Below are 27,134 nucleotides of genomic sequence, written 5' to 3'. Positions count from 1 at the left end.
CGTTGCCCCTTCACTAAAATTATATTCTCTCCCCCGTTGGTACAATAATTGTCAGTATTTTACGAACCTACGAAGACAGGAAATCGGAGAAAATGTCGGTCATTTGGTCCCTCAAGCCTACTCCGCCGTTCAATATGATCATGGTCGGTTTGTGTTTTGAATTCCACATTCCCATCTACCCTGATATCCTTTAATTCCCTTGCCTAACAAGAATCTATCTACCTCCAGCTTAAAAATATTCAGTGACCCTGCCTCTCCTGCCTTCTGAGGCAGAGAGTTTCAAAGTCACAAAATCCTCTGAGAGGAAACACTTCTCTTCGACTCTGTTCTAAAAGGATGACCCCTAATTTTAAACAGTGCCCCCTAGTTCTGGATTCACCCCTAGTTCGGAGGAGAACGTGCAAAGTCCACTCAGACAGTCACACAAGGTCAGAATCGAACCTGGGACCCTGGCTCTGTGAGGGAGCAGTGCTAGCCACTGTGACCCTGGGATGCCCGTCAGCAACTTGCCAGTATCAACAAGAGGAATGCACAGCTGGAGGAACTTGTTAGTGAAACTGACTCAGCTGGGAAGGCTTTCATCAGTTATAGTGAAGAGCTGCAGCCATGGCCATTAAGAGACTGCTGCTCAAAACAATTCCACTCTCAGAGAGTCCTATACTTGTCTGGCAGGTGATTTCCAACTTGCTGGAAAGCACTTCATGTACCTACAGATAAGGTCCAAGTGCAGAGCTCACATCAGCACCCCAGCTTCAGCAGCAGCAGGAACAATACCAATGGCAACACCAGCTGCCTTCTCAGTTGCATGCCACTCCACAGATCCGAGGAAATGTCCACAGATAACCAGCTCCAACAAGGTGATGTCCCCAATATAGGGTCCACAGACAGATAATCTACTCTGCTGACATGTATCAACACCAGTACCTCAGGAGGTTCAGACTTTCATGGAAGGTCACTGCTGGTATCTGCAGTCTGCTGGAGCAAGACTTCCAGCTCAGTGGAAAAGGGCCACTGCCTGTCATGGTAAAGCCACAACTCTAGATTGCTGCCATGCATCAAATTGTGTGCTCTTCTCCTGCAAGAAGAGAAAACATAGAGGTGTGAGTGTTTGTAATGGCTTTTGTGTAGAGGATGGTAAGACAACATTTTAAAGGGTATTTGTTGGGCATGGCTGTGAGTTTGAATGTTGCCTATTCAGATGCATGCAGAGAGAGAAATTACTGGAGCTGCAAGATGTGTTGACCTTAGTACCGCTGTGCAGGAGAATGCTGGGAAACTCAGAGTGTATGCCTTGGCAACTGAAATCATATTACACTCACCTGCCAGACCCTCCTCAGGGTCTGGATCCTCTTGGTGCACTATCTACAGGTTGGAGCAATCACACTTCTGCTACTGAATTCCTTGGTCACTTCTAGCCAGGCCTCCTTGAACCCTGGTCTCTTCTTCACCCTCCTTGCGTGAGTTCAACTCACTGCACCTTCTCTGACCTGGCAGCCAGATCTCCAGGTAAGAGTGAGGCTTGGCGAATAGCATTGCCTGGTCATCTACATTCCTATAACTGAACTAAAAGAGCTCTGGCTAAGCTCGCCCGTTTCCTGATCCGAGCGTATCCTGCTCTTCAGGCAGAGATTAAGTCCAAAAGTTTCTACTGATGGTCTTCAATTCTCTTTCACCATTCTTCCCTAGAATACTTTCAGATCCTCACCTTCCAATTATATCTTACCCGACCACACAGTAACACCCCACCCCACTTCAATCCAATGGGACCTTCAGGATTCTACTCTCCTGTTATTCAGTCCCTTCCCCATTCTTTGGTGTCATATATCCAGTCCCTTGTTCCAATTCACCAATTGCCGCAGAATCCAATGTCTTGTCCACTACCCCCAAATCTTATTAGCCATTTCTTGGTTTTTCCAGACATTGCAATACTACTTTTATTGTTTTATAAACTTACAATGCTTCTCTCACTGTTCCCACTCAAGGCACCTCCCATTCATAAGAACATAAGAACTAGGAGTAGGGGTAGGCCATATGACCCCTGCTCTGCCATTCAATGAGATCATGGCTGATCTTTTGTGGACTCAGCTCCACTTTCCGGCCTGAACACCATAACCCTTAATCCCTTTATTCTTCAAAAAACGATCTATCTTTATCTTAAAAACATTTAATGAAGGAGCCTCAACTGCTTCACTGAGCAAGGACTTCCATAGATTCCCAACCCTTTGGGTGAAGAAGTTCTTCCTAAACTCAGTCCTAAATCTACTTCCCCTTATTTTGAGGCTATGTCCCCTAGTTCTCCTTTCACCCACCAGTGGAAACAACCTGTCCGCATCTATCCTATCTATTCCCTTCATAATTTTATATGTTTCTATAAGATCCCCCCTCATCCTTCTAAATTCCAACGAGTACAGTCCCAGTCTACTCAACCTCTCCTCGTAATCCAACCCCTTCACCTCTGGGATTAACCTAGTGAATCTCCTCTGCACACCCTCCAGCGCCAGTACGTCCTTTCTCGGGTAAGGAGACCAAAACTGAACACAATACTCCAGGTGTGGCCACACTAACACCTTATACAATTGCAGCATAACCTCCCTAGTCTTAAACTTCATCCCTCTAGCAATGAAGGATAAAACTCCATTCGCTTTTTAAATCACCTGTTGCACCTGTAAACCAACATTTTGCGACTCATGCACAAGCACACCCAGGTCTCTCTGCACAGCAGCATTCAGTACTCCTAAACTGAGAAAGAGTCCACTCCAATATCACATGTCCGATTATTCTCATCTTGAGTATCCAAGATCATAAGAATACTGTCCTCCCACTTTCAGATTCCCACTGAGCACTCGCAGTGCTCCAAGAATCGTATGGCTCCCAACCACTACTTTGAGGCCCAAGGAGATTCCTCCCCAATATTTGAAGACTGTAACACCACTTCATTCTTGTACATCCCACTTCTCCTTCCAACTGCCCAAGACACCAAGGCCACATTCCCAATACTACCAAACGACATGTATTCACAATGGTTTATAAACCATTATGGCTCATTGTTCCAATGACTTACTGCGATTGAATAAATGAAATTGCATTTCTTTTCTTTTCTTTCCTTAGCTTGTTTGCACTCCAAGAAGCTGGAGGGTTTACCTTCTAGTTATGGTTCTTGTTCACTTTTTTGTTATGATGGCCATCGAGGTAAGTAGGGTACAGTTTTGCTTTTGCTTATTTATGCCACAAGTATGCATTATTGATATTTATGAATCTTACATAGAATTAGAGAGAATTCATAGAATAGGCCATCCTGTCCAACAGGTCTATACTAGCACTTACGTTACTGCAGAAACCTCCTGTCACCCCACTCTGTCTACACCTATCAACATATCTTTCTATTCCTTTCTCCCCCATGTGCTGATCTCTTTTTAGGCAGTCTCTCGGGATTGAGGACAGAACGACTTGCTTCCACCCTAGTTCACTGGATTCTGAGATGATTGTTAAGTCCAAAGTAAGATTCCTGTTTAGGGCAGGTGGTGTTCGAAGAGTAGATTAATTGTATGGAGTTTTGTGTGCTCTTTCCAAGTTCTGACATCCACTTTTGGTTTGGAAAACTTGTCAGCCTGTGCTTGCACCTTCTCCCAGTGGAGAGCACCGTGCCACCACTAGTTACTGTGGTTACAACATGATAAGTGTTACATAAGCAGTTGTCACTATCATTGTGAACATAGGAATTTGTAACGGAAACAAAAAAATAAGGACAGAAAGAATGATTTGGAAAGTGGGGCCTGGTCCGAGTTGTTGCTTAACCCTCACATGCTTTATCTCAAAGCTAGACTTGGGCCTGGATTCTCCGCCTCGCCGGAAACAGAAATCGTGATCAGGCAGAGAATCAAGTATCCGGCAAAAATCGAGGTTTGTGCCTGCCGCTGATTCGGTGCCATGCTCCAGTCCGTCCTTGACAGTGAAAACGAGTTTTGCCCTCCGCACCAGGGAAGGGGGTGGGTGCAAAACAGGCATTTTCCTGCTTTTAAATGTGATTGGCAGGTTGGCCACTTCATGCTCTGCCCTTCTGTGATCCTCCACCTCTCTCAGGTGTAGAAGTCTCATGGGCACAAATTACTTCTGGCTGCTTATACTGCAGAGTGCTGCCTGTGTACTTTGAATCCTCAGAAGGCCTCTGGTCATCTGGGAGCCCACCCAGGCCACCCTTCTGGAGACCATACCCAGTAGTTGCATCAAGAGTATAGGCGTGGCCCAGCTCGATAAGGTGCCCACCAGGTGTTGGAAATCCTCGGAAATGAAGCCCCACTGCGGAGGAAGCAGGGGCTTAGCAGAGTTCATCCCAACCAGAGGACAACTGCATGTGACCTTTGGAACCCTCCCTGGTTTCCTGCCCTCTCAGGGCAGAAGCCTCTCCAATGATCCCACACCATCCGGATCACCAGCTGTCTCCTCCAGGTGAGATTGGCAGCGCTGACTGCCTCTGCCATCATCGCCCAGGCGGTGTTCAGGAGGGCAGGCTTGAATCTGCGTCCCATTTTGGGTACGAGGGTTTCCATTTGGTCCGCACTGACATGGAGCTGTGGGTCCACCTCAGTCGCCCAGCCTCGGTGGGTGTGGGACAGGTCTTCTCTGAACCATCTTGGTGGCTGCAGTATGTGTGGGAAGTGAAGCACGTAAAAACAGTTCCAGCTGCCAGGTTCTTTAGCGCTAACTCCAGCCCCAGTGATTAGAACACCTGCTGGGCTGGAAAATGCTTTGAATTCATGCTGGTAGTCTGACCAATTTGCATGGCTTGACTCTCTTATCGAATAGCGCCCTCAACGGGAATGTGAACTGCGTGCAATTCAGTCCCGGCATAAACACTTAAGGCTGGATTCTCCGTTTCCGAGACTGTGCTGACATCAGGACTGAATCGCTCTGAGTTCTACAGCCCTGAAAGTGGCGCTAGTCCTGGAGTGATTCAGGATGTCCTAGTGGGCAATCACAGGCACCACGTGGAACTAACACAATGCCAAATGCTGGCGTATGATTCAACGGTATTGGGATCAGCACTCAAGAGCCTGATAAGCGGGAACTGCATGTAGATACTCCGCTCCCTACACATCTTCAACCCAACCGAGATGATGACACTGGTTGTGCTGGAGCATGCCCACCCTGTTGATGGGTCGGCTGGGGCCAGAGCATACCGGGGCTGGGGTGACCTGGGCATCACTCGTACGACACATGGCGCTAGGTTCACAGTTGGCAGACGGCGGCATGTTCAGCCGCATGGCTGCTTTACAGGCTGCGGCAATGGTGCTCCTTGCCTGTCCACCTGACCCCACCACCTGGCCACCCTCGCTACTCCCCCAGCCCTGGCAGAAGCCCCCCGGCCAGCAGCACAACTATCAGCACACAATAGCGATGTTGGACATTTTTCGTACCCCTTCTCTCTCCCTTAGCAGCCACGGCACCTGTTTCCCAAATTTAAAGACCGCAAATGAACGTGGCTATTGGTAATTCCTCCCGGCAGAGATGGAGCATCGTGGGGGGGCACGGCAATTGCCGGATTGGGCTCGTTAATGATATGCCAATGGCGTTTACTCTACAATTTTCATGCCCACACCAGCATGCGGCGTGGAATAAATTCACGCCACTTTTGAGGCACGAGAGCATGACATTCTGTCAGGGGCCTGGCGCGACCTCGATTTTCGGCTGACTTGCGATTCTCCACTCGATCACGTTTCCCGATTCCAGCGTCGCTGGTCATAGAATCCAGCCCTTCGTCTCCCAAACAGAGAGTCCTGCTCTTGGTCTTGACTTCCTATATACAATGCTGCAAGAGATTGAGATTAATATCAATGTTATATTTATAACACTAAAGGCATGTTGTTACAAAGGGAACTAAATTATGCATATATTTTATAGGTATTTTTATATTCGGTATCAGAAAGCTTGCATCTACTTACTCAACCATAACAATGGTGAAAGCCAATTGGCTATAATTTAATATATATATATTTTAATTTTTCCAATTGGGGGGCAATTTAGAGTGGCCAATCCACCTATCCTGCACATCTTTGGGTTGTGGGGTGAGGCCCTTTAAACTTAGGGAATTTAGTGTGAAAAGTGACATATTTTTATTTAGATTGAAATAGCCACACCTTTTTAAAAAAGAATAAGGTACTTGATCTAAAAGGAAATAAAATCTGCAGGTTAATTGAAGAAAAATTAATTAATGAAATAAGGCTGATGTTGTTTTAATAGGAAATCATAATAGAAAACAGATGCCTCAGGGTGTTCCTAAAAAGGTGTTGTAAAGTAAAATCTACCCAGCGTTACAAGAAGATGCAAAGAATAATAAAGAAAGAGCCAAACTGGCCTCCAGAAGATGATACAGAGTACACAACATTTTGCATCATGGATGAAGAAACTTTGGAAGTATATTCTAATAAGAGTTATGAACATGACAAAATCTCTAAACAGGCGTCAAATGGAAATGCAAATTCCACTTCGAAGCAAAATGAGGAGGAAGGCTGCAAGAAAGAGAGCATTTAAAATACTTTTGATAACAATACAGCAAATTTTAACTTGGCATTGAGGCATAATTCCACCTGTAAACATTTCCGACTGACGAACAGTCTTTGGTAAACATGTTTTATAATTAAGTGCAATAATGAATGTGAGATTCATGTAAATGATTTTTAAAGTAATTAAATTAAATTTCATATGATATAGATACTCTGAAAATTATCTGAGCATTTTGGGCAATCCTTAATTATCCTGTGACAAAGGACTCTGTTTACTGCTATTACCCTCATAATGTCATTATTAGAGTCAAAATACACCATCATTTCGTTCACAAACTATTGAATAAAAACTTACACATCACAGCTTCTTGGAAAAACAATATTGTACTCACTGGTTTCTATTGCTTTTCTGAAACAAAGTTTAAATTTGCCTGGAAGCTGAAGAACACAGTGCAGATTGGTTGGGAAGAATGAATAAGCTGAGTCTTTACTTCCAATTGCAATGCTGTCCTAGATCATGAATAACAAATAGCAAATAGTCTACATAGTTCATGTTCATTGCTTAACCATTTCTGGTGCTCCCGATATCAATTCATACATGTGGGAACATGTTCTTCCAACAATTACCAGAGTTTTTATTGACTTAATGAAGGAAGCAGCAGCCTTGTTATGCCTCTCAATTTTAACTGCTTTCCACCTCATTGAAAATTGTGAAAATGTGCAACATTTCAAATAAAAATTATGTTACAATTAGAGTGTCAATTATTCAATTGCATTTGGATAATTGCCTAAGAAATGTAAACAGTGATTTTGGCATCTTAACAGTGGAATATTTTTATAATCATGATGTGGAGATGCCGGCGTTGGACTGGGGTGAGCACAGTAAGAAGTCTTACAACACCAGGTTAAAGTCCAACAGGTTTGTTTCGAATCACTAGTTTTCGGAGCACAGCTTCCTTCGGTGAATTCCTCACCTGAGGAAGGAGCAGTGCTCCAAAAACTAGTGATTCAAAACAAACTTGTTGGACTTTAACCTGGTGCTGTAAGATTTCTTACTAAATTTTTATAAGGTAGCAATAACAAAGACATTTGAATTTGATCTGTTGACCCGTAATCTTACTGATAATGCATTCCTGCAACATGACATCCTGAATTTTCATCCTCGAGATGGGAGTTGGGAAAGTACCCAACTCGGCTCGCTCACCTCAGGAGAAAGTATCTGCAAATCAGGTGGGAACTTCATTGCCAGGGACGGGGTGCAGGCTGGGGTCAGGCCCAGTTCCAAAGTGCAGAGGTCAGCTGTTTAATACATCCACCTTGGTGCTGTAGGACTCTATCTCAGTTAAAATAAAAACACAAAAGCCCTTCAGCCCTCACCCCGCTTCACTCCACATATACCCATACCACCTCATGACTGCCACCAACCCCTGATTGCCCCCATGCATCTTACCCAGTCTATGCCTCTCCAGTCTATGCGCCTTATGACCCCCCATGACCAAGATGCCAAGTTATACCCCCCGCCAGCCTCCATGGCCTCTCATTCGCAAATGCCAAGCTATGCACCCCTTACCCACCCCTACGGACCATCATTAGGCTCTCTGATCTCAATGATAAATTTCACAATGTTTCTTTACACAGGTTCATTGGCTTCAAGTTCTTGCTGTTTCTGTTACTGATACTTTAAAGAGTCTGGATGATTGACACTTTTATTGCCTAATAGTGAAATGACTTTTTAAAATAGTAGAAAGTTAAAAATGAATCATTTTTTAAAAGCTTATTTTTACGTCACTGTTAGTGTGGAGTTTGCACATTCTCCTTGTGTCTGCGTGGGTTTCACCCCCAAAACCCAAAAAGATGTGCAGGATAGATGAATTGGCCACACTAAATTGCCCTTTAATTGGAAAAAAAAGTTAAAAAAGGATTTGTTAAATTTATTTACTTAAAAAGCTTATTTTTAAACATCCTGCTGTCACTACAGAGTTCTTCGGTTCTCTACAGTGTATGGGCATGGATGTGTCATAGCTTGGCACTGGGAGTATGAGGCGGAATAGGAGGGGGTGAGGCACATAGCTTGTCATTGGGAGTATGAAAGGCAATGGTTGGGTGAGTGGAAGGGAAGAGCTTGGCTTTAAGATATGAGGGGCCATGGGAAGGTTAGTGCAAGGGTATTGCTTGGTATTGGGGGCCATGGGGGTTGAGTGGGGGCTTCGCTTAGCATAAGGTGAATGAGGGGTATGGGTGGCAGAGCGGAGCTTAAAATTGTCGTTTGCCGTTTGTGCCGCCTTGGCATGGGAGTACCGGTTGTTAGCGTGTTCGTGGAGGACACAGGGCTCAATGGCAATGGTAAGGATGAGCTACTTAACTTTAAAGAGCTGCTGGCAAAGGGAATCGGAGTGGACCCCGAAAACGATCTGATCCCGGATCATGGAATTAGAAATGGAGCCATAGTTGCACGACTGTGTGAGGATGCGGAGATGGGTTAAAAAGGACTGAAAAGGTTCATCCTTACCCTGAAGCCTCTGCTGGAACATAGCGTTCAAAGCTCTCATTGACTTTGATGTCACAGTGGCTGTCGAACTTCAGCAGGACTGTTTTAAACTTTGTCTTGTCCTCGCCTTCAGCAAAGGTGAGGGAGTTGAAGATGTGGATAGCGTGGTCCCTGGCTGTGGAGAGGAAGAGAGCGATCTTCCTGGCATCCGATGCGGCTTCGCGGTCGGTGGCTTCAAGATATAGCTGGAACTTCTGCTTGTAAATCTTCCAGTTAGCACCGTGGTTGCCGGCGATGCGGAGCTGCGGGGGAGGGCGGATGCTGTCCATGTTACCAGATGGCTGATCGCTGGTCACAGGCAGATTATCTCAAGGTAGGTCTGTCAAACACGAGCATGACTCACTGGTACCATGATGTGTTGGATAAGCTGGGTCTGCGAGGACTGCGTTTACTGCAGTGGTGAGAGAGACAGGCTTCCAACACCTGAAGAAATGCAACTCGATTTTATTAAACTCTTCGCTATCATACATGCTTTAACTGTGGGTTGACACTATGCTGACTTGACTGGAGACCTGAGGCTAACCTGACTAGACTATCTTACTACCACATGGTGTGTGTTCTAGTTGCTGCTCACGAGCTCCGACTGTCTCAGAGGCTGGATCCCGAGAGAGCGGGAAAACTAGTGCCCTCTGGCTAGTGTCCTGTCTGGTGATTGGCTGCTGTGTTCTGTGTGCTCACTGGTCATCCTGTGTGTCAATCACTGCCTGTCTGTGCACCATCATATACCTATGTGTATATTATGACAGGAGGGTAGGGGGGGAACACGATGAGGCGAAGTTGGAGAAGAGCCAAAGGGGAGGATGACAGATGGTACAGGGGAATGGAGGCATACGCCCCCGGTAAGGCTGATAACATGGAACATGCGAAGGCTCAATAGACCGGTTAAAAGATCTCGGGTCTCTGCGCACCTTAGGAGCTTGAAAATGGAGGTGGTCTTTCTGCAGGAGACACATCTCCACATGAAGGGCCAGGTTAGGCTAAGGAATGGGTGGGTGGATCAGGTTTTTCACTCGGAGCAATTTGATGATAAAAAAACATGGTTTGTGAGGGCGAAGGAAGTGAGGGAACTGGGTGGGAGATATATGATTGTGAGTGGGGTATTAGAAGGGACGCCAGTAGGGCATCATGGAGGCACAGTGAGTCAGCCCTGCTGCCTCACGGCACTGAGGTCCCAGGTTCGGTCCCGGCTCTGGGTAACTGTCCACGTGGAGTTTGCACATTCTCCCCCTGTTTGCATGGGTATCGCCCCCAGGTGGGTGCCTGGAATGCTTTGCCAGCAGAGGTGGTAGAGGCAGGCACGATAGCATCATTTAAGATGCATCTGGACAGATATATGAACGGGCGGGGAACAGATAGAAGTAGATCCTTGGAAAATAGGCAACAGGTTTAGATAAAGGATCTGGATCAGCACAGGCTGGGAGGGCCGAAGGGCCTGTTCCTGTGCTGTAATTTTCTTTGTTCTTTGTTCTATCACATCCACTGGTTCTCCTTTGTTTACTTCTCCTCCAAGAATTCTAACAGATTTGTCAGGCATGACCTTCCCTTGATGAATCCAGGCTGATTTAGTGCTGTTTTACCATGGACTCCTCAGTACTCCGCAATCTCATCCTTAAGACTCTAAAATCTTACCAACAACTAAAGTCAGGCTAACCAGCCTATAATTTCCTGTCTTCTACCTCCCATCCTTCTTAAACAGGGATGTTACATTAGCCATTTTCCAATCCTATGGGACCCTTCCTGCCTCCAGTGATTCCTGAAAGATCACCATAATGTTTGCATAATCTCCTCAACTATCTCTTTCAGAATCCTGGGGTGTAGTCCATCCGTTCAAGGTGATTTATCTACCTTCAGACATTTTGGTTTCCCCAGCACATTCGCCTTCGTGATGGCCACTTCACTCACCTCTGCCCCTTGATTCTCTGAACTGGCCTAGTAAGTCACTCAGTTGTACCTTACGGCAATAGTAAAAAACACTGCGGCTGTACCTAGACCACATAGACTACAGCGGTTCAAGAAAGTGGCTCCCATCACCAGGGGGATGGAAATCGATGCAGGAGGTTGGAGGGAAGTAAGGTGGGGACAGAAACAAAAGACAGTAAAGAGGAAAGTGGAAGGCAGAGAAACTAAAGACAAAAATCAATAAGGGGCCACATTACATCGTAATTCTAAAAAGGCAATAAATGTCAAAAGATCAAGCCTGATGGAGGAGGATTTCCTGAAATGTCCAAGGGATGGTTTTCTCGACCAATATGTCAAGGAACCAACTAGACAGCACAGGTCATCCTAGATTGGGTATAGTGCAATGAGAGAGGATTAATTAACAATGTTCCAACCTGGTACCACCCAGCAGGAGGTCGGACCCGAGGGGGGACCTCCATGATGTCCAGGCCCACGATCGAGGGCAACCGATTGGCGGGCGCCCGCGATCTGGAGGGGGCTTACCTCTTTTCGCATGGGCCCGCTGTAGGGTTCCGCTGTGTTGCGCGGCTCTGGCGTGGAAACGGCCACCACGCGCATGCGCCAGCGCGGAAACTGCCAGCGCGCATGCGTGGACCCGCGCAGGCAGTGGAGGACCACATATCGGCGCTGGAGCTGTGTGCAGCACTCTGGCGTCGTGCTGGCCACTGAATCACTTACACCGGCGTCAACACTTAGCTGGGATTTCGGAGAATCCCGGCCAAGATCATTTAAAATTGCCTAAATTATTTTTTTCAGAAAAATAAATGAACTATCTGGTTGAAAATGGTTGAATATAATGTTTTAAAACTGACTAAACTATAGTAACAAAAGACATCAAACCACATATTTGATCATTTATTTTTAGTTTGTCTCAGTTTTCATATACAATCACTCTCCTCTGCTCGAACATCTTTCAATAATTTCTTTGCCTTGATCTATTTTGAAATAGTCCAATCATTGAAAAGGCACCAGCAGCAGCTGTTACAAAGGAAATGGCACTGATAGCTCTGCTTGCCTGAGGAAACAAAAGTGTAGTTAACAAAACTTCAATACAACTGGTCAATGAGTGTGGGAACCTATTGATTACATCATATGTTGGTTGATGTGAAATGTTGGTAAGTTGCAAAGTTCTTGCACTGGCAGTTGATCATGTTTGAATCCTTTTGAAAGATATCTTAAAATGATGGGTTAATGATAACTTTTGTAAACCTTTAAAAAATCAATAAAACACTGAGGCCCAGATTTTCGTCATGATGAAAAGTCTCTCTGTAGTGGCAAAAATGGGTGAAAATCATAAGCCCTGCCCTGAGCATGACACTTCCCATTTTCATGTGGGGGGGAATGGAGGTGGGACACGTTCAACACAGGCACTTTTTACGGAAGCAACATTTAAATCATCAGCTCCCTCACTGAAGTCGGGCTTTGGTAGGTCAAGAGTGTGGGGCGGGCGGGAACACAGCCAGAAGCCCATTCCTTCTATTTCACCCTCCCCTACCCAAAAAACCACCCACGGGGAAGCATGAAATTCAGACCAATGGCGGGGGGTCAGAGAATCGCCCGGGGCCAGCATCAATCCCACCTCGCCGTGTCCCGAATTCTCCACCCCGAGATTTGGCGAGGGCGGGAATTGCGCCGCGCCGGTCGGCGGGCCCCCCGCGGCAATTCTCCGGCCTGCGATGGGCCGAAGTCCCGCCGCTGACAGGCCTTTCCCGCCGGCGTGGTTTAAACCACCTATGGTACCAGCGGGATTGGCAACGCGGGGCGATCTGACCCTGGGGTTGCCCCCACAGTGGCCTGACCCTCGATCGGAGCCCATTGATCGGTGGGCGGGCCTGTGCCGTGGGGGCACTCTTTTTCTTCCGCCCCGTCATGGCCTTCACCATGGCGGGGGCGGACGAGACCCCCTCCCCTGCACATGCGTCGGTATGACGTCAGTAGCCGCTGACGCACCGGCGCATGCGCGGACTTCCGCCGACCGGCGAAGGCCTTTCGGCCCCGGCTGGCGGGGCGCCAAAGGCCGTTCACGCCGGCCGGCGGAGTGAGAGCCACTCCGGCGCGGGCCTAGCCCCTCAATGTGAGGGTTTGGCCCCTAAAGGTGCGGAGAATTCCACACCTTTGGGGAGGCCCAGCGCCGGAGTGGTTCACGCCACTCCGTCCCGCCGGGACCCCCCGCCCCGCCGGGTAGGGGAGAATTCCGCCCAATGTCTCTGTGATATATGTTATTGTGGGGATGACTTAATTGGTGCTGGGGTATTCATAAAGTGTTAGTTACACTTGGAAGCAAAAAAGAATTAAGAATGGCACCTGTCATAACTCTAATTAAAAATTAGATACCAAAGAAATGTTTCAAAATACGGTGATTTTTAAAAATCTATTGATTACTTCAAAGCTAATTAGAAATTGATATTTTGCAAAATCTTGTTAACATCCTTTCTCTGCAAATTGAGAAGTAGTTTGTTCATATATACTTTTTTTTAAAATGTTTTTATTGGGTTTTTGGTGTGTTCATATACACCTTTGGCTGTGATACTCATTCAGCAAAACTATTATATTGCTGTAGTTATCCATGGATGTTCTTCCGAAGGTAAGAGAGTAAGGAACTCTTATCATACTTTACCAAGAGGAAATCCAAATCTGCAGTGATTCTTGCATCAATCTGAGATCTGCAGCTTACGGGCAGGATTCTCCATTCCCCGGCACTAAGATCGGGAATTCTGATCAAGCGGTGAATTCCACGTCAGTCCAAAAGTGGAATCAGCCCCGGCCGGTAGACCCGTCCCCATTCTCCACTGGCCGTAGTGGGCTCCTGGTCACATCAAATCAGCTAAGTGGTTTCATTTCCTGTTTCCTAACTTCAGAAAGCACTTAGCATTATTGAAGTGGTCAGAAGGACTTCCGGTGGTGGCCATAGTGTGAGTGGTCGCATATTAAGCAGCTCCCGCTTGTGATGGTGATCTTTGGCCTTTACCCCGATTAACGGGCAGATGTTTTGATGGAAAAAGGTGCAGGAGTGGTGGAGGAAGAGTTTATCCCACCAGTAGATGGATTCATGGACCAGAAGTCGTTTCAGGCTAAAGGAGCTGTTGGAGCAAGGAACTTTTCCTGCGATACAGGGAAAGATGATGGAGGGCAAGGGGTCGGCCCTACCATCTCCATGGTCTATGGAGCGTCTGGTGGACTTCTTGAATGAGAAGTTCACCCAGCAGGTAAATGAATCTCTGGAGGACCTGACGGTGGCCTATATAAGGCAGGGATCAACCATGTGGAGCTGAGGCTGGAGATCCAAAGCCAGATGATACAGTAGGTGGAGGAGATGGTGGGGGAGCATGCATGAGGAGCAGCTTACTTCGTTGGTGGTCGAGACGGGGTGTTGAGAGATATCTAGAAGCGGCTTCAGGAGAAGGTGGAAGTTCTTGGGAACCGCTCCCAGAGACAGAACCTGAGGATTGTTGGGTTGCTGGAGAGCATTGAGGGAGCGGAAGCGGACTTGTATGTAGCCAGAATACTGGAGAAGTTGCTGGGGGAGGGGGTATCATTATAACATTTAACAACCGGCTTATATTAGCTGACAGATGCTTCCCTTTTACAAACCCCATCTGATCGTCCCCTATCACCCCCGGCACACAGTCCTTAATATGAGGCCAGGATTTTGGTCAGCAACATAGTGTCCACATTTAGTATTGAAATTGGCCGGTAAGACCCACACTGCACCTTATCCTTATCTCTCTTTAAAATTATTGAGATCGATGCATGTGATAACGTAGGGGGGAGCACCCCCTTCTCCCTCACCTCATTGAGTGTCCTTACTAGCAAGGGCCCCAGGTACGCTGAAAACTTTTAATACAATTTCACCAGGAACCCGTCCAAGCCCGGGGCCTTCCCAGTTGCATTGCCTCCATACCCTCCAACAACTCCACCAGCCCAGTGGGGTCTTCCAGCCCTCCACTAGATCCTCCTCCACCTTAGGGAACTCTCGTCCATCCAAGAAACGGCTTATTCATTCCAAAGGCTTTATTTAGGAGGGTTAATGCACTGATATCGGGCTTCGTTTGGAAGGTAAAGCCACGAAGAAGAAGTTGTTGCTTGAGCAGGGGCGAGTGGAGGCGGGGGGGGGGGGGGGGGGGGGGGGGGTTACCTCTTCCAAATTTGATGAATTATTATTGGGCGGCGAATATAGACATAGTCAGGAAGTGGATAGTAGGGGAGGGGTCGGTATGGGAGCAGATGGAGGCAGCCACTTGTAAGGACTCGAGTTTGGGGGCACTGTTGACAGCGTCTCTAACGTTCTTGCTGGCCAGGTACTCCACAAGCCCAGTAGTGGTGGCGGCCCTGAGGGTATGGGGTCAGTGGTGGCAGCACCAGAGGCTGGAGGGGGCCTTGGTTTCGGCACCGATCTGCGGGAATCATAAGTTTGCTCCAGGGGTTGGGGCTGTATGGGCGGTTTTGGGGGTGGCAACAGGCAGGGAATGAGCGATTTGGGGATCTATTCTTTGGGGGCAGCTTCTCAAGTTTGGAGGGGTTGATGGAGGAATTTGAGTTGCCCCGCGGAAATGGGTTACGGTATTTATAGGTGATGGATTCTGTCAGGAGGCATGTACCGACCTTTTCCCACCTGCCGCGCCAGGGGTTACAGGACAAGGTGTTGTCAAAAATGAGGGTTGGTTAGCGTAGTGTCGGAAATTTATAAGGAGTTAATGGATTGGGAGAGAGCCCAGATAGGGGCAGTGAAGCCTAAGTGGAAGGAAGGGTTCGGAAGGGAGGTGGAGGCTAGGGTGTGGGAGGAGGCTTTGAGGAGGGTGAACGCTTCCTCGTCATGTGCTAGGCTTAGCCTTATCCAGTTCAAGGTGGCTCACAAGGCATTTGTGACTGTGGCCAGGATGAGCAGGTTTTTTGAAGGGGTGGAGGATAGGTATGGGTGGTGCGAGGATGGGCCTGCAAATCATGTCCACATGTTTTGGGCCTGTCCGAAGCTTGTGGAATCCTGGCAGGGGTTCGCCAATAGTATGTCGGAGGTCTTGAGGGTGAAGGTGGTCCCGAGTCCAGAAGTGGTGATCTATGGCATGTCAGAAGACGCGAGGATCCAGGGGGCGAGAGAGGCCAATGTCTTGGCCTTTGCTTCCCTGGTAGCCCGGAGATGGATCTTATTGGAATGGCAGGATTCGGGACCGCCGAAACCAGGGGTTTGATGAGCGACCTGGCAGAGTTCCTCAGGCTGGAGAAGATAAAGTTCTCCTTGAGGGGGTCTGTGGGGGGGGGGTTATAAAAAGGTGAGGGAGTTGGGGAGCGGGAGGCAGGATGGTGGGGTGTTAGGTATTTATTTGTTTTTATTATTTGCATTCCTGTTTGCTTGCTTTTTTATGGTTGTGTTTCATGTATATATATATTATATATAGATATGTGCCTCAATAAAATATTTTTCAAAAAATAATTGAAATGGTCAGAAGCTGTCAATCATAACAAGAATATTTACAGAATCAATGTGGGGTACTTCTGATGCTTTCAAGCATGGAGGGAAGGATAAATAAACAAACTTTCTGACAGCTGTGTTTAAACAATTAAGATGTGGCAGCACGGTGGCCTAGTGGTTAGCACAACCGCCTCACGGCTCTGGGTCACTGTCCGTGTGGAGTTTGCACATTCTCCCCGTGTCTGCGTGGGTTTCACCCCCACAACCCAAAAATGTGCGGAGTAGGTGGATTGGCCATGCTAAATTGCCCTTAATTGGAAAAAAATAATTGGGTACACTAAATTAAAAAAAAACCAAACAAAACCAATTAAGATGTCAATCAAAGGCGAGTGAAAGGTCCTGCTCTGTGAAATTGAATGAATGCTTAGCATTTCAAAGGATATCAGAGGTTTTTAGTGCTGTGCGCTTTCTGGGAAGGTTCTGACAGGTCGAGAAGCAGCAGTTTTCAAATAATTGACTGAGGGAGCATGTATGAAGAAAAGGCAAGTCTTCTTAGAATCCATAGAATCGCTACAGTACAGGAGGCCATTCGGCCCTTCAAATGAGCACCCTACCAGTGTCTACTCCCACACATGAATGGGGGGGGGGGGATCTGGGGGTTGGCTGGCAGGTGGGTGGCTGAGGGGGGTGCCATGGGGGTTGAGTCATCCTCATACATGCGTGGCATGGGGCAGTGATCCGTTAGTCCCCCAGGATCCCCCTCCTTGCTGAGGGGTTGGTGGTCCTCCCCTTGTCAGCAGGGGAGATGACATTTCCATGTGGGGTGCAGGGGGGGGCCTGCCACTGGACGTTGGGATCAGGACGCCCATTGAAAATGGAGGCCCATGACCGTGAAGGGAACGCAAACAGGCATGCATGTGCCATGCATAAATTTGTATGGCAACGGTATGTGAAGAGCAGCTGAGTGACGATCCTAGTACCAGTGGGAACCAGTCCATATTTCCGCTGGTGGAGACTCTCGCCCAACGAGTGTCTTCTTATCTGAAGTGAATATGTTACATTGGCCTTCTGCAAAGTAATCATGCGCGAGACACACTTTTGAGGCAAGCTACGTACCTGATCAGACACGCCCTCACCATAACGTAGTAAGGTGACAAAATGTTCACAGTTATTTCCAAGCAAATCATAGGACACTTCCTGACCAACCATAAACTCTGCTCGCTGAACAATTTCATCCACTGGCAAAGGTGTGTGGTTATCATCATATTTGTTATTTATTTTGAAAGTGTCTTGCCCAACAACATCTTTAAGTGGTTGCATTTTTGCCATTGCTTTCCTGCTGAAAACTGACTTTGCACTAGTGAATGAAGCAGGTGGCCCCTCCTCTGTTGGATGGAAAAGACAGATTTATTAAGAGAGTAACATTTTTTTTGGTTCAGGAAATCTACCATCTTCGAAGGTCACCAGTAATCAATTCATCTTTAATGAACTGCAAATATTGAATTATGTCTGCTAAAATAATAGCCATACTATAAATATGATTTACTATAATCATGTAAATTCGTCCAATGTCAACACAGCTGTTGATCTGCTTTAAACACTTGCTTTTGGTCTATGTTCTATAGAACATACAGTGCAGAAGTAGGCCATTCGGCTCATCGAGCCTGCACCGACCCACTTAAGCCCTCACTTCTACTCTATCCCCGGAACCCAATAACCCCACCAAGCCTTTTTGGTCACTAAGAGCAGTTTATCAAGGCCAATTCATCTAACCCGCACGTCTTTGGACTGTGGGAGGAAACCGGAGCACCCGGAGGAAACTCACGCAGACACGGGGAGAACGTGCAGACTCCCCACAGACAGTGACCCAGTGGGGAATCGAACCTGGGACCCTGGCGTTGTGAAGCCACAGTGCCATCCACTGTGCTATTATGCTGCTCTTGTCATTGGCAAGATTCAGCTTTGGGTTTGCCGATGACCATCTGGCATTGGCAGGAGACACAGTGATCTCAAAATGTCATCATCGATGAGTACACCCAACACTAGATTATCTGTGCCAGCTCAGCCTTCTATAAACTACAGCTGTATGTGTTTGACCTCCACAAGTCAACAAAAGTCCAGTGTGCAGAGCTGTTGACGTCATCACAGACCTGTACCGGAGCTAGAACTGGACAGGGCATCGGCAACACATAAGACCATGTTATGGACAGAGTAGGAGAACTAAACTGACAACCCCTTCTTCCCTTACTGTCTGAAATCAGTTTGTTTTTGGAAAGGTAGATGTGTGTGTTATTTACAAGAATGGGAGGGAATAGGATATGATGAATGTGGCGGCACAGTGGTTAAAACTGGTGCCTCACAGTGCCAGAGACATGGGTTCAATTCTGGCCCTGTCTGTGTGGAGTTTGCACATTCTCCCTGTGTCTGCATAGGTTTCCTCCGGATGCTCCGGTTTTCTCCCACAGTCCAAAGATGTACAGGTTAGGTGGATTGGACTTGATAAATTGCCCCTCAGTGTCCAAGGGTTAGTTGGCTTGCAGGGTTACGGGCATAGCGCGGGGGGGGGGGGGGGGGGGGGCTGCATGGAGTGCTCTTTCAGAGGGTCGGCGCACACTCGATGGGCCGAATGGCCTCCTTCTGCCCTGGAGGAAATCTATGATTCTATGATGTCGGCATTTAGATTGAGTGTCAAAATATATCAGGATTAACACAGAAGATTTAAGATTGAACGTGGTAGAGTTCTTAAGGGCCATTTTAAACTCAAATTAGTTGTTAGTTTTGAAAATTTAGAGCAGAGACAAAGCTTGTGCCGCACATTTTTTTCTTCTTCTTCATTTATCTTACCTAAAGGTGCCACATTAATAACGTATCCATCTCCCAGGTAAAGAGCCCAATGCTGATATGCAGGTCTAAATATTTCAATTAAGTCCCCAGGATGGGGATCCCCAGAGTATTCCACACTAATGTGGTCATTAGAAGCCATCTGAAATGGAAAAGATGCATTAAAGCATTTTGAAACAAAATATAATTTTACAAGTACTCTGCATAATTGATCAAAATATTCAAGTTTCATGTATTTCTCTGTGAGAAGGTATTGGATCACTTTGTACAATATATAAATCTGATTGAATGACGAAAAACAAAGATGCTGAAAATCTGGTACAACTGAAAATCAAACACTGAGCAGATCATCCCCATCTGTTAAGAGAACAAAGTTCATAGTTCAGGGGTGGGTTCACGGTCAGAACTAATACCGGAACCATTAATTCCTCTGTACTCTGCACAGATATTGGCTGACCTGGTGAGTATTTGCATCATCGTCTTATTAAATAGTAGAGTGAGGCAGAAAGCTAAATAGGGAGCTTTATGTTTGTAATTCTAAATATATATTGTCTCATCCAAGTACCAACTTTTGATCCACTGTCCCAAGCCACCTGGAGGATTTTTAAAAAATGCAATCATAGGGTGTCACTGGCTAAAGCCAATATTTATTGCCCATCCCTACCTTTCCTTAAGAAGGTAAGTCAACAATTTTTTTAGAATCTCTCCAGTGCAGGCCATTCGGTCCATCAAGTCTGTACCCACCTTCTGACACAGCACTCCATCCAAGCCTACTTTCCCAACCCAGAGACAATTTTAGCATGACCACATCTTTGGTCTGTGGTAGGAAACCGGAACTCCCGGACGAAACTCGTGCAGACACAGGTAGACTGTGCGAACTCCACACAGACAGTCACCCGAAGTCGGAATCAAACCTGGATCTCTGGCAGCGCCGGCCCTAGGGTTGCTGGCGCCCCGGGCAAGCTGAACTTCGGCGCCCTTCGGGGGGGGGGGCGGGGCCGGGGCCGGGGGGGGGGGGGGGTAGGGGGGGCGGGGCCGGGGGGGAGGGGGGGCGAGGCCGGGGGGTAGGGGGGCGGGGCCGGGGGAGGGGCGGGGCCAGGGGTGGCAGGGGGCGGGGCCGGTGGGGGTGCGGGGCCGAGGGGGGCCGAGCCCGAGGTGGGGGGGGGCCGAGCCCGAGGCGGGGGGGGGGGCCGAGCCCGAGGTGGGGGGCCGAGCCCGAGGTGGGGGGGGGCGGCGGGCCCGAGGCGGGGGGCCGAGGCGGAGGCGAGGGGGGCGGGCCCGAGGCGCGGGGGCGGGCCCGAGGGGGGGTGGCGGGCGGAGGGGGCCGTCCTGGGGGAGGGCGGCCACCGCGCATGCGCTGGTTGGCACCGGCCCAACTGCGCATGCGCGGGACCCGAGTCTGGCGCCCCCTAGCACATGGCGCCCCGGGCAACTGCCCGAGTTGCCGGTGCCTTGGGCCGGCCCTGATCGCTGGCATTGTGAGGCAGCGGTGCTAAGCACTGTGCCACCGTGTCGCCCCATGTTGTGCCATGTTCTTTTCGAGGACAATTAAAAGTCAACCACAAAGCTGTGGCTTTCATGTCAGATATAGGCCAGACAGGGAGAGGGAAAATGGATCCAATGTTTTTTTTCCAAATGACAATCTGGTAGTTACATGGTCACCATTACTGAGAACCAGCATTTTGTCCGATATTTCGATAATTAACAGAGGGCAAAGGTCCTTTGTTTGCAATCACGACATGTCTCCCTTTTCATCTCATTTCCTCCATGCAAGTTATTGTTGGTTGAAATATGACAACATTATTCAACCCTTTGATAATGAGAAACACATTTTCATAACATAAAATGACTTGTGACATATTTAGCTATAAGAAATCACAAACTCCAAATGTGTCCAAATCATACCAACTTAACCATGACGAAACCACCCTGTACGTCTATGATAACATAATGCACACTTGGCAATTATTCACGACTATCCACTTTGCACGGCACTGCATTTGTCTACTCAGCCACCTGTCTACATCTTCCTGAAGTCCTCTACACTCTTCCTCACACTTTACCGTGTTCCTTAATTTTGATGCAATTAGCAAATTTCGATATTCGCCCCTCTACGTCTCCAAGTCTTGTATGAGGAATTATCACGATTATCGGGGACAGAGTGAATTTCTAAATTTAAGAATTAAAACATCTTAATTTGTTGCCATGCGTGACATTCTCCAAATATGTCAGACAGTCTAAACTTATTTAAAAACTCAACACAATAATAAATGTGAAACTATGCCACTCTCAAATGTATGTGCTGTAAATCTCGGTGATTTTTGGCGCTTCTGTTTAACATGTCTAATAACAAATATCGATAAGGATTTGTACACTAGTTTTCTAATTCATACTAAGTTTTGCCAGAGCCAACTCTTTCTAATTCCAGACTCCAGTTATATATAGCTCCTCTCTCGCCCCAGCCTAGTCTGGTACCAAGACGTTTCTCAGACCACCTGCCTGACACAAGAGGACATTTAATTTTTAAAAACACACACACACACAAAGGAATCGTCAAAATTAAACTCGGAATCATAATCATTAATCGTCCGAATGAATGAGCTGAGATGCAGGCTTGAATCAAAACACGATATAAATACTCAACCCAGTGACCCAGGCGTCATTCATTCCTCAATCTGCTCAATAGCACCAGATTACCAGATTAAGTTCCACGTGGCTGCATTTGCCGATTTTACTGCAGCAAAGATAAAATGAGTAAAGCAGCAACTTACTGTTGTGATCTGAACATCCCACACAGCGGTTTAGTGTTAGTCCTGTCAAAGGCGGATGTCACTGTACAAGCGCCACACTATCCCTGAAGTTTTAAAGCTGCCTGCTACTTGTATGCAGATCAAGTGAAGGGTTACACCAGTGACATTGCTGTATGTACCGAGGCTCGCCACTCCCTGCATTGTTATGGTAATTCAGAATGAACGCGTGAGGAGTGCTCACTGCCACCGGACTGTGTTCTTTTCTGGAATTCAATTCATTCACCAACATAACAAACGCTGAGTCCGGGGATTTTCGAGTTCTGCTCAAGTGTAAGTTAAATGTTCATGTCGGAGGTCAGATGCGTCACGATAAGCCTTCAGCAGAAGTGAGAAACTATTCTTTAGATTTCTTTTCCAAACGAAGGTGTGTTTCTGTTGTTGGAGCAGCTGTGTGCCCCGTTTGGATGAATTTATTGGCCATTCTGAACCAATCTGCTGACCCCTCGGACTTCCCTCCAGCTTTTTACTTTTCACCTCACACATTTTGAAGGTGAAGGAAGCCAACGTTTGATTCCGTTGGTGCAAATGTCAGGTCAGTAATGTTTCAGATTCCAGCATCCGCAGTAATTTGCTTTTGTCAGAGTCAGTGATAACTGTCAACAATTAGAACTGACACCTGCGGACGGGATTCTCCGACCCCCCACTGGGTCGGAGAATCGCCAGGGGCCAGCGTCAATCCCGCCCCTGCCGTGTCCCGAATTCTCCGGCACCGGAGATTCGGCGGGGGTGGGAATTGCTCCGCGCCGGTCGGCGTGCCCCCCCCCCCCCCCCGGCGATTCTCCGACCCACGATGGACCGAAGTCCCGCCGCTGTCATGCATCTTCCGCCTGCGTGGATCAAACCACCTACCTTACTGGCGGGAGCAGGCGGCGCGGGCGGGCTCCGGGGTCCTGGAGGGGGGCCCCGGGGGGTGCCCCCACGGTGGCCTGGTCCGCGATCGGGGTCCACCGATCGGCCGGCGGGCCAGGCCACCGTGGGGGGCCGTCGGGGCCGGATCCGTCCGCGCCCACCCAAGGACTCCGCAGGCCGCCCTCAAAGCCAGGTCCCGCCGATATGGACCTGTTCTAATTCACGCCGGTGCGACTGGCCAAAAACGGGTGGCCGCTTGGCCCATCGGGGCCCGTAGAATCACCAGGGGGGCAAACTGCCAACGGCCCCCGACCGGCACGCGCGATCCCCACCCCCGCCCAAAGACTGGTGCCAGAGAATCTGGCAGCCGGCGTCGGAGCAGCGGGGCAGGATTCACGCCACACCCCCCCCCCCCCCCCCACCGTTTCTCCGACCCGGTGGGGGGTCGGAGAATCCCACCCCTGGTCTCTGCGGTAACTGTCCCACGGTCGGGAGCTCGTTTTGAACTGCGTACATTTTGGTGGCCCGAACTCAACACCACCATTGCTAGGAGTTCCTGGACGCCTTGTTTAGCGCTGTCCCGGGAGATAGCTATCTCTACCATGCTCTGTAGATCCAGATTAGTTTCAGCCAAAAGATTTTCCATGTGCTGTGTGGCGGATTTCACATACTAAGCGCGTGCAGCACCAAACTCACATGTTTCGGCCAACTTTCTTAATCGCTTGTAGAATCGGCCTGGGGCTGAGTGGTCGTGTGGAAATGGAACTCCAGGTGATCAGCGATCACTTGAGATCAAAATTTTCCCCAACTAGGGCCACGGCCACGAAAGCGGGGAGCGACCACAAATCTGGCACATCTGGGTGTGTTAAGCTTCTGATGAGGATGTAGGTCCCCCCCCCCCCCCCCCCCCCCCGGCAAGCTGTTAACAGTTTACATTCCCTACAATCCCGTTGGTGCGGAGACAAATACTGCATCTGCGTCTAGTCATCGGTACCTGCATTAAATGGTTCTAATTTCCCGATGTGCGACATTTCGGCTGATGAATTGGATGCCTCCTGAGGCCTAGACAAAGTGGATCTGGCACGTAGTACTTGGCACCGATGACATCTCCACTTTATCCTCATCGCCAGTGTTGAATCCGCCGAGCAGCATGCATGAAACAGCAGGTAGAAAACAATGAACAAGGTTTATTAACAATACAATCAACTCTCCATCCCCCAAAGGGTCTCCCTCCCTGACCTGCACCCAGGTGAGGATTTTTATACTAGTCAGGGCTCCCCTTGTTAAGGGGAAGCCCTGCTCCCGTTACCGGGGGAGTTCATATTAAATGGAGCTCATGAGGAATTGGATTGTCCTTATTCCTTGACCTCCATGGGGTTTATAACAGGGAGGTGAAAGGTTGGGATACTGAAGGGAGGGTAGGAAAGTGTGGTTGGGTAAGCCTCAAAAGAGGTTCCCTCAGCAATCCCACAGCAGGGTGTCCTCACTTTGGGGGAGGGGGGGGTGTAATGCCCATGTGTGCAGGGGGTGATATTGTCTATGGGTAGGGGTGTGGGGACACTCAAGCTCACTTGATCCATTCAAAATGGCAATTGAATCACAAGGTAGCTGTTCTCGCCGGCGAGTTCAGCTCCCCATTGTTGAAAAAAATGTCGAATTGTGTGGGAGACTGGTGGGAAACTCTCCAGGGCCCCCGAAACTGATGAGCGGTGTGGCTCTCACCTAAAATGCCGGAGGGAAACACCCCACCAAACACACCCAAAGTGGCACTTAGGGCTGGATTCTTCCGCTACGCCTGCCGCAAGAATGCCACAGGTGGGATGCCAACAATGGAAAAATCCATTGACCTCAGGCAGGATTCTCCAGTCGCTGGGCAAACCCAGCTGGAGAATCCTGCACTGAGAAATTTTTTGGTTGAATTCCACCCCATATTTTCCAGTCCAGACCTAATTAATTATGCACCGTAGGATTTTGAGCCATATTCTGTGGTGGGTCAGACATGATGGCAGGGGTCTCATTATCATATGTGGGTGCCATATTGAAAATGCGCCCAACATCACCAACCAACCGTTGAAGAAAGAAAATGGACCTTCTGAAAAAGATGGACTGCCAGAAACACTCTGTCGCTGGATGATGGACCTTCCTGATGGCAATGAAGCTAGAAGATCCATCTGTAGCTACAACCCCCACCCATTGCTGTGATATCCCAGGGTCGCTGGCAGCCTCCATGCCAAACTCAGGTGGCAGCCCCAGGCATTGTTCAGGAGAGAACCGCTGCACGTCACGTTCTTCCAAACGTGTTCTGGATTAGCATGTTTTCCCACTGGTGGCACGGTATTCGGGTGCGGGGGAAGATTCCTGTTGGGCCTTCATCTGCATTGCATTAGCGGGATGCAAATCAGTTTCATGCTGGCCTCCAGCGGGTTTTCTGATTTGCCATGGCAGGCACTAGCGGAAGATCCCGGTCGGGATTCTACATTTCAGAAACTAAGTGCTGACGTCGGGACAGAATCAGTGGGCTTCTGCAACAGCAGGTTTGACACTGCTCTGGAAGCAATTCATTAACCGTTAATGGACTAGCACCGGCGCCATGTGGAATACGAGCGGGCTACCTTGTACTCCAGGATGGGAAGGAGGTTGCCACCTGTCCACCAGGACTGGACGCAATGCCAGACGCCGTTCGCGCCATGGGACCACCGCCAGGACCAGCCAGCAGTGTCGCAAAGAACTGCATGCCTCCCATGGAGAGTAGGCAGCACTATACCCCTGGCACTAGCTCCAGTCCCACACAACTGTATCCCCCTCCCCACCCTGAACAACCCAGAGGGCAACCAAGCCATCTCATGCCAGTACCTATACCAGTCGCCATAGCCGGGTGCTCTGGCCACAAAGGTCACCAGCTACCCGCCCCCTGTGCTGCAAGCATCCGACCGTCTAACACTGTGCGCTTTCTGTCAACCCCCCCTCCCCCCAGCCAGGAGAAGTCAGACCACAACTGCCATGAGAGGGAAAAGACTGGAGGAGGACCGCCGGAGGCACCTCACCACAGTGGAGCAGCAGGTACTGGGCCTGGTTGGTGGGCCCGGAGGTCAGGATTGGCTGAGCAAGTGAGACCCTGCTGAGTTATGGTTCCCCATGGCATATCTGTCACCACCCCCTCCCAATCCCCCAGCCACCTCTTCTACCACCACCCACCACCCCAACCCACGATCCAATCATGCGTCATATCTTGTGCCTTGCAGTTTCTCCTGGTGTTGAAGTGGGCCCTTCTAGAGTGCTCCGCCCCCGACCCCAACCACAACGTGAATCCCAAGTGGATAGCAGCAAGGAAGAGGACACGGACATCGATCGGAGCCCTCGAACGTCAGCCCGAGACACTTTGGAGCACCAGTCCGGGGCCGACACTGACGTCCCGCGCACCTGTCAACAGTTGCACCGTGTGGCATCACCATGGGTCGTCCCGATTCAGGTTTCCCTGCACGTAAATGGGCATTTGATTTGAATGGAGCGCGATACTGGAGCCGCGGTATCCACGATCAGCCGCCACACTTTCCACCGGATCTGGTTCTGGCCTTCAAATACTGACCCTTCGAGGCACCAATGCCTGCCTTGTCACTTATACGTAGGGGGGGGGGGATCCCTGCCGATCACAGGCACCTCAGTGGTCCCGGTCGAATATGGGCAACAGTTGGTGAACCTGCGTTTGGTAGTAGTTCATGGCAGCGGGCCACGTTTGTTGGGATAGAACTGGTTACGCCATCTACGTTTGGATTGGCAGCGGGTCTGTTGAATGCACCCACATGGCACATACCTGCCCTGCACCCACGCACCCTTCGTACCTCCCTCATCCCCCTTTCATGGGTATGGCCCCCTCAGGCCCCAACCCTTGGCATGCCCTGCCACCCAGGCAGTCACACGTAGGCATGCTGGCATTTCCAGGGTGGCACTGCCAGGGTGCCACGCTGGCAGTACCAAAGTGCCCAGATGCCAGAGGGTGAAAGGAAGGGTGCCACCCTGCCCTGTCTCCTACCACCGAGAGGTCTTTAAAGGCCTGAGAGACCCGCCAGGTGCCGTTATGCCTGGTCCACGTTTGCGTGGACCAGTACTAAACGGCGCCCAATTGAATCCTCACTTGGGAAGCCATTAGCTATTGGTTGCTGGGATAATCTGGTACATGCATATTTAAATTAGCCTAATAGGTCATTAAAATATGCTGATTG

The 27,134-nt window shown here is 48.9% G+C and overlaps 3 protein-coding genes across 7 annotated transcripts in view; 2 read left to right on the top strand and 1 right to left on the bottom strand.

Moving 5' to 3' along the window:
- Positions 1 to 7,211, top strand: part of LOC119976236 (probable cation-transporting ATPase 13A4) — a 171,330-nt gene extending 164,119 nt beyond the window's left edge. For all 3 annotated transcript variants that reach the window (XM_038816583.1, XM_038816582.1, XM_038816581.1), the window contains 2 exons: positions 3,109 to 3,189; positions 6,238 to 7,211. In XM_038816583.1, coding sequence (XP_038672511.1) covers positions 3,109 to 3,189; positions 6,238 to 6,528 — 372 coding nt within the window. In that variant the 3' untranslated portion in view covers positions 6,529 to 7,211. The remainder of the gene's footprint in view (positions 1 to 3,108; positions 3,190 to 6,237) is intronic.
- Positions 7,212 to 11,846: 4,635 nt separating this feature from the next.
- plaat1 (phospholipase A and acyltransferase 1) lies at positions 11,847 to 22,210 on the bottom strand. Of its 2 annotated transcripts, none has more exons than XM_038816205.1 (4): positions 22,027 to 22,210; positions 19,259 to 19,397; positions 17,531 to 17,799; positions 11,847 to 12,022 (listed from the first exon to the last, which is right to left on the bottom strand). In XM_038816205.1, exons 2-4 carry the CDS (start codon positions 19,395 to 19,397, stop codon positions 11,921 to 11,923), a joined length of 510 nt encoding a protein of 169 aa, XP_038672133.1. In that variant the 5' UTR covers positions 22,027 to 22,210; the 3' UTR covers positions 11,847 to 11,920. The 2 variants fall into 2 exon arrangements, with proteins under 2 accessions (XP_038672133.1, XP_038672134.1); XM_038816206.1 differs by lacking the exon at positions 22,027 to 22,210 and adding an exon at positions 21,900 to 21,918.
- The window catches only part of polr2h (RNA polymerase II, I and III subunit H), a 29,111-nt gene continuing 24,182 nt past the window's right edge, over positions 22,206 to 27,134 (top strand). Inside the window, exon 1 of one of the 2 annotated variants that reach the window (XM_038816209.1) lies at positions 22,206 to 22,335. Coding sequence is in view for 1 of the 2 variants with exons in the window: in XM_038816208.1 (XP_038672136.1) it covers positions 22,591 to 22,597 (7 nt within the window). In the remaining variant the exon portion in view is untranslated. Of the gene's footprint in view, positions 22,336 to 22,376; positions 22,598 to 27,134 lie in introns of those variants that run through there. The other variant, XM_038816208.1, reaches the window with a different exon arrangement.

The sequence above is a fragment of the Scyliorhinus canicula genome, chromosome 13 (assembly GCF_902713615.1).
Source record: "Scyliorhinus canicula chromosome 13, sScyCan1.1, whole genome shotgun sequence".
NCBI lineage: Eukaryota > Metazoa > Chordata > Chondrichthyes > Carcharhiniformes > Scyliorhinidae > Scyliorhinus > Scyliorhinus canicula.
Note: the sequence above shows the minus strand (reverse complement) of the source record. Positions and strands in the feature narration are given on the sequence as shown.

Excerpts from the sequence above, each read along its gene's own strand:
- plaat1 (XM_038816205.1), bottom strand. The coding sequence starts at position 19,397 with ATGGCTTCTAATGACCACATTAGTGTGGAATACTCTGGGGATCCCCAT. Across the intron at positions 17,800-19,258 it reads TATTAATGTGGCACCTTTAG|AGGAGGGGCCACCTGCTTCA; the intron begins GTAAGATAAATG and ends TCCATCCAACAG. Across the intron at positions 12,023-17,530 it reads GTGAGGGCGTGTCTGATCAG|GCAAGCAGAGCTATCAGTGC; the intron begins GTACGTAGCTTG and ends TTGTTTCCTCAG.